The 5,648-nt window shown below is 52.7% G+C and overlaps 1 protein-coding gene across 1 annotated transcript; it reads right to left on the bottom strand.

The window, feature by feature from the left end:
* Positions 1-782: 782 nt before the first annotated feature.
* Positions 783-2,836, bottom strand: LOC127335078 (sugar transport protein MST1). The gene is made up of 3 exons (XM_051361669.1): positions 2,674-2,836; positions 1,625-2,577; positions 783-1,531 (listed from the first exon to the last, which is right to left on the bottom strand). Exons 1-3 carry the CDS (start codon positions 2,807-2,809, stop codon positions 1,085-1,087), a joined length of 1,536 nt encoding a protein of 511 aa, XP_051217629.1. The 5' UTR covers positions 2,810-2,836; the 3' UTR covers positions 783-1,084.
* Positions 2,837-5,648: the final 2,812 nt, after the last annotated feature.

Here is a 5,648-nt window from a genome sequence, read left to right as displayed (position 1 = left end):
TCGTCCACATCAATGCCTTGCCACCAACAGTGGCACCCGGGCATGGTGTAGGCCCCACTGCCGTGGTAGGCCACGATCTTCGCCTCACATTCTGTGTTGAGATTTGCCTCCTCGATGGTTAGGTTCTGATAGCGCATGTTGCCTATGAGGCCAATGCCTCTGGCCTCATCGTCGATGCGACCCATCGTGACAGAGAGGTAGGAGTTCACGGGGGAGTGCGGCAAGGAGAAGAGTGTGGCTGCGAGGTTTGTGTGGGAACTACGCGCCATGCGGGCTTTTGAAGGCGGTACAATACTAGACGGGCGAGCTGGTGGCCGTCGTTATTCTGGTGTGAAACTTAAGATGTCGACTTGTGGGAACCACAGTTGGCTTGCGACCACCCGTTGTCGATGCGTGGTAAACTGGCTGGGGCAGCAGTCATTAATAAAGCCGACTCGCCGCTCTGCGTCGCTGACAAAGGGGCTCGCGGAGCCAAGCCGGCGCGGTCGTGAGTGTCGACGCACCCAAATGTCCCCCTATGAAGTGGGTACAATGAGGGCGTGTCGTACAGACTTTCAGAGCGGTCAAAATGCTAGCGCGCTTTTGGGGGGTTGTTGGTGTGGGCCATTTTTTCGGCATGCCCCCAAATAGCCATTCCGGGGGATCCGGATGTACCTAGATGCATTATATTTTGTAGATATCCTCTCTGTGTAGATATCTCCGTATCTAAAATGTACTAATACTTATATGTTGGAATGGAGGGAGTGTCATCAAATAAATTTAACTCTGAGTAGCTAGAGATGTCGAAGATGGCCCACCTGTCAGCATGTTTCATTGCGCGAGATAAGGTCAACGTGACAATGGCATTCATCACCCGAGATCGCAAGCACATCAGCAAGTCATGGTCGAGGGGTAGTACAGTATTATTTTCTATGCAAGTTGGAGCAAGAAGATGGAGCGCAACGCTCTAACTAAAGCCTAACTGAATTCAAACTGAGCATGTGTGAGCACATCAAGGTTATCACTGAGCGGATCGATCATGTTGCTGTTTTCTAACGAAGAATTTTTTTTCTTATCCCGGCGTCTCGACATACTAAAACCATGTTCACATAGACGGAGATGCTTGGACGCGCTTGCCGTCGCCCACGAACCGCCTCCAGTACCAGTGGCTCTCCCAGACGGAGCCCATGGACTCGAGGGGGACGCCCTTGGTCTCCGGCAGGAAGACGAGGACGAAGGCCGTCATGACCACGACCCAGCTCGCGTAGTAGGCGAAGGTGGCGTACTTGAAGCAGCACAGCAGGGCGAGGAACGTCTGCGTCTGCACGAACGTGAGCCCCAGCGTCGCCGACACGCTCACCGACTGCCCCGCCGACCGTATCTCCAGCGGGAAGATCTCGCCGGGGATGACCCAGATGAGCGGCGCCCACGACATGCCGAAGCCGGCGCCCTGCACGCACGTCAGCACCAGCAGCGCCACCCCGTACGCCCGTGGCAGCGGGGTCTCGCCGCTCTTCCCGCCTTGCGCCCCCATGATCCACGCGTTCGCCACCTACAAAACCAAAGACGACGAGGAGCGTGCGCGCTTCATTTTACGTACTTTACATCAATCCATCGGATGCTGTCGTGTGGAATGGATACTTACCTGGCAAACCACCATGATGACGGCGCCGGCGATGACGAGCGCCTTGCGGCCGTAGCGGTCGATCACCAGCGTGGAGAGGATGAGCGAGCCGAACTTGACCGAGGCGAGGATGACCGCGCCCATCAGCGCCGCGTTGCTCCCGAAGCCGGCGATGCGGAACACCAGCGGCGAGAAGAAGGTCAGGACCATCATGCCGCTGAGCTGGTGGCACAGCGGCAGCACGAAGGCGAAGATCAGGTGCGGCCGGTACTCCCGGACCGCGAAGAGCCTCCGGAACGCTCCCTCCTCTCTGCCGCGCGCGGCCTCCACGGCGCGCGCGATGTCCCTGAGCTCGGCTTCCACGTCCGCGCTGGGCCCGCGCACCCGGACGAGCGCCGCTCTGGCAAGATCCTCCTTCCCGCGCATGACGAAGCTGCTGGGCGTGTCGGTGAGGAAGAAGGCGCCGACGAACATGATGAGGGCGGGCGCGCCGGCGAGGCCGAGCGAGAGCCGCCAGCCCCACGTGAGGCGCGCGGTGCCGTAGTTGACGAGGTTGGCGATGAGTATCCCCAGGGAGACGAAGAACTGGAAGCCCAAGGTGAGCGAGCCCCGCCAACGCGCGGGAGCCATCTCAGCGAGGTACAGCGGGGTAGCCTGGTTGGTGAACCCGACTCCGAAGCCCAGCAGCATCCGTCCGACGATGAGCATGGCGAGGTTCGCCGCCCCGCCGGTCATGGCGCCGCCTGCGAAGAAGAGAGCCCCGCCCGCCAGCATCGTGCCACGCCGGCCCAGCGACCTGGTGACGCGGCCGGCTGCCAGGGACGCCACGAGGCCGGCCAGGTACAGAGACGAAGTGAAGGATGTCAGCGCGTGGCTGTCGAACATGCAGTACTGGTTCCTCTTCGCGTCCGCCATCCTCCTCAGCACCTTGGGGAAGAAGGCCTCCAGGAAGGGTTTCATCTGAGAAACGCCGCCTGAACATGAACATGACGTGGGCTAGCAAGAGATCAGGGAACGAAGCGAACATTCTGCACAAATCATATTATGTAGTGATTGTGCGTGAATCTGACCTGAGATGCCGATGTCGTAGCCAAAGATGAGCCCGCCGGAGGCCGCCACGAAGCAGGTGATGAGCACGGAAAACGTCAGCTCCCCGCCGTAGACTGAAGCAGAGCCATCGCCCACCTTAGCCACACCTGCCGCCATTGCGTTTCCTCCTCTGCAGTGTGTGTGTCTGTAATTCTGTATGCACACGCAGCAAATATCACTGGTCAAGTATTCGCAAAAAAAAAGTACTCCGTATCACTAGTCAAATTGTGAGGGCACACTAGCAGCAAGTATCACTAATAAGCGAAAACTCTTTGTCATTATGCAGAACAGGTGGGAGCGACCATCTGCCCTTGAACATATACTACAGGACTCGATGTGTTTTTTCTTTCATTTTTCCACAATTTTGAACTCTGACGCCTTGCGCTTGTGGTCCTTTTCTTAATCGCTCTGCTCCTGTTCCAAATAAGTAATTGAGATGGGCGTGCCCAGTTGGTCAAAATGAAATGGGAAGTTCAACAACCGAGAACGGGGATTGCTGATCTCCCTCTTCCGACCGCGGCTGCAGCCACCAAGCATAGATCCGGAATCCAGAGAGTGTCCTCTTTCTGTTTCTCCTTGTTTCTGGTGTTGCCATCTCAGGAGACGCGGTGGACATGCTCATCAACGCCCAGAGCATCGGCCGCCAACGTTGCTTCTTCCGCCTCCCTCAAGCTCCTCCATCTAGAACCCTCCTTACCCGAGATCCACTTGTTGTCATATTCCTTTGCATCAACCCTGAGCTCCGTCGAGGCTGTCACCTTCAAGATCGTTAGTTTGTGCGGCTCCATGGCCTCAGCGACCTCTCTGCCCGAGTTGAACGCGCCAACCGTGGTACACGTTCCATTCTCTCAAGCTCCACCGGCCACTTCCGCTGCCGTATTGGCCACGACCGCCCTAGCCTCCCGCAAGGACGACGGGTGACGGCTGTCGCAGCATATGCATGCCCATCCGTCGTTCCTGCAGCCATGGTTGGGGGAATCGACCAACCGTGCATCCATTTGGCATCCTTGTCACCAGGCTGGCACGCGCGAATATGTGTTCGTGTTGGTCTCTTCTTCCCTCACCGAAGACGACATCGGCCTAGCGAGAGGCTTTTGAACAACTGGTTTTGAAGTGTGCGGTGGCAATGTGTGACGTCCCTCCTACGTCGAGGTCGTGACTTCAACTCCATCTTGTTAGCCTCGTGCATGGTACGAGAAGGATGATTCCACGGGATGACAGGATGTTCCTTCTAGTTTTCTGACAGCAGCCGCTCCTCCAACCGGTTCTCGCCCTCCCGACGGGTTGCTCTGTGACCTACCATGTTGGTCGAGGGGCTCAGGTCCTTGTCTCTACTGTCGGTTGCCATGGTGGCCTTGCCAAAGTACCCCTTCCTACTGGTGATGTGTTGTCGTCCCTGGGATTGCTTTGGGTTGCTTATTTGGGCTCCGACGAGGATGAAGATGATGAAGAGTCGGCTCCTCAATCGACATTGACCTCCTCCAAAGGTGTTGTTTCTGGTTCGTTTCACGGCACTACTGATGTGCCATGATGAGGAGGCGCCAGTGAAGCCCTACGATGGCCTCTATGTTGGTACTGACACTCTTGGAGATGATGATGACTGCGTACATGTGGGTCGGGGAGGCCGTCCCGACCGGGGGCCATCGCATTTTCTTTGGAAGAAGGCATCAAGTGTACTCTCTTCTTCAAGTGTTGGGCTAGTGGAAGATGCATTCAGTGCCTCGAGCGTGACCACCAGGTCAGCACATTCTATGAGCCCTGCAGATGCATCCTCTGTTATCGTCATAGTCACCGAGAGCGACTATGTCAAGTGTGCATTCTCACTCCTCGTTCTCCAGGCGCACTTTCTCCTGATCCTAAATTTGCCACATCTCCTATAAACATTAAGGATAAAGATTATGGTTTTTCTCTTGATCTATCTCATATAGCTATTGTTGAGAAAACACCCTTTTGTGGTACTGAAAAAGAAAGTGATGTAGAACACATGAATGAACTTTCTTCTATGAGTAGCTTGTTTTCTGATGATGTCAAGATGCGTACTTATTTTGTTGCTAAAATTTTTCCTTTCTCAATAAAGGATGATGCTAAAACTTGGTATAAAAATTTGCCTCCTGGTTCTATTACTAGTCCAGGTGATTTGCTTGATGTTTTCTTTCGGAAATACTTTCCTGCTAGTGCTCAACATGCTGCTTTACAGAAAATTTATAGCTTTGACCAGGAAGATGGAGAGAAATTACCTGAAGCTTGGGCAAGATTTTGCTCTCTTATCAGAGCTCGACCTGGATATGAACTGGAAAAGAATGATTTACTTGATATATTTTATAGTGGACTAACCGTTGAGTCTAGAGCATATTTGGATAGTTGTGCTGGTTGTGTTTTCAGGAAAAGAACTCCAGACGAAGCTGAAGAATTATTGGCTAAAATAGGCCGGAATCATGATGATTGGACTACACCTGAACCAACTCCGATGCCAATATTGAAGAAGAGGGGTTTAATTAAATTAAATGATGAAGATATGAGGGAAGCCAAGAAGTCTCTTAAGGAGAAAGGTATTAATTCCGAAGATGTGAAGAATTTACCTCCCATAGAAGATATATGTGAGATAATTCCCCCTTCATCCATGATCGAGGTAAACTCTCTTCAACGCTTTACTAGGGAAGATATTCCGTATTCAAAACCTCCTGCTCAATGCTTAGATGAGTTTGATAATTATATTGTTAAGCAAGAAAATTTTAATATGAGAGTAGAGAATCATCTAATGGAAAATTCTCAAGCTATTAGCAATTTGCATGATATTGTGGAGAGAACCTCCAATGATGTTAAGATGCTTGTTAAACATTTTCAAATGGTTCAAACTCAAATTGATCAACTCACTAAAGTGCAAAATGACTTGTTAAAAAATAATTCTAAAGAGAAACATGCTTATGAAGTAACAACTAGAGGCGGTGTCTCTACC

Source organism: Lolium perenne, chromosome 2 (assembly GCF_019359855.2).
Source record: "Lolium perenne isolate Kyuss_39 chromosome 2, Kyuss_2.0, whole genome shotgun sequence".
NCBI lineage: Eukaryota > Viridiplantae > Streptophyta > Magnoliopsida > Poales > Poaceae > Lolium > Lolium perenne.
This window is presented reverse-complemented; position numbering and strand designations above follow the sequence as displayed.

What these genes read in the sequence shown, in the direction of transcription:
- LOC127335078 (XM_051361669.1), bottom strand. Translation starts at nt 2,809, where the DNA reads ATGGCGGCAGGTGTGGCTAAGGTGGGCGATGGCTCTGCTTCAGTCTAC. An exon ending in CTACGACATCGGCATCTCAG is followed by an intron (nt 2,578 to 2,673) that starts GTCAGATTCACG and finishes GTTCATGTTCAG; the next exon opens with GCGGCGTTTCTCAGATGAAA. An exon ending in TCATCATGGTGGTTTGCCAG is followed by an intron (nt 1,532 to 1,624) that starts GTAAGTATCCAT and finishes TTGGTTTTGTAG; the next exon opens with GTGGCGAACGCGTGGATCAT.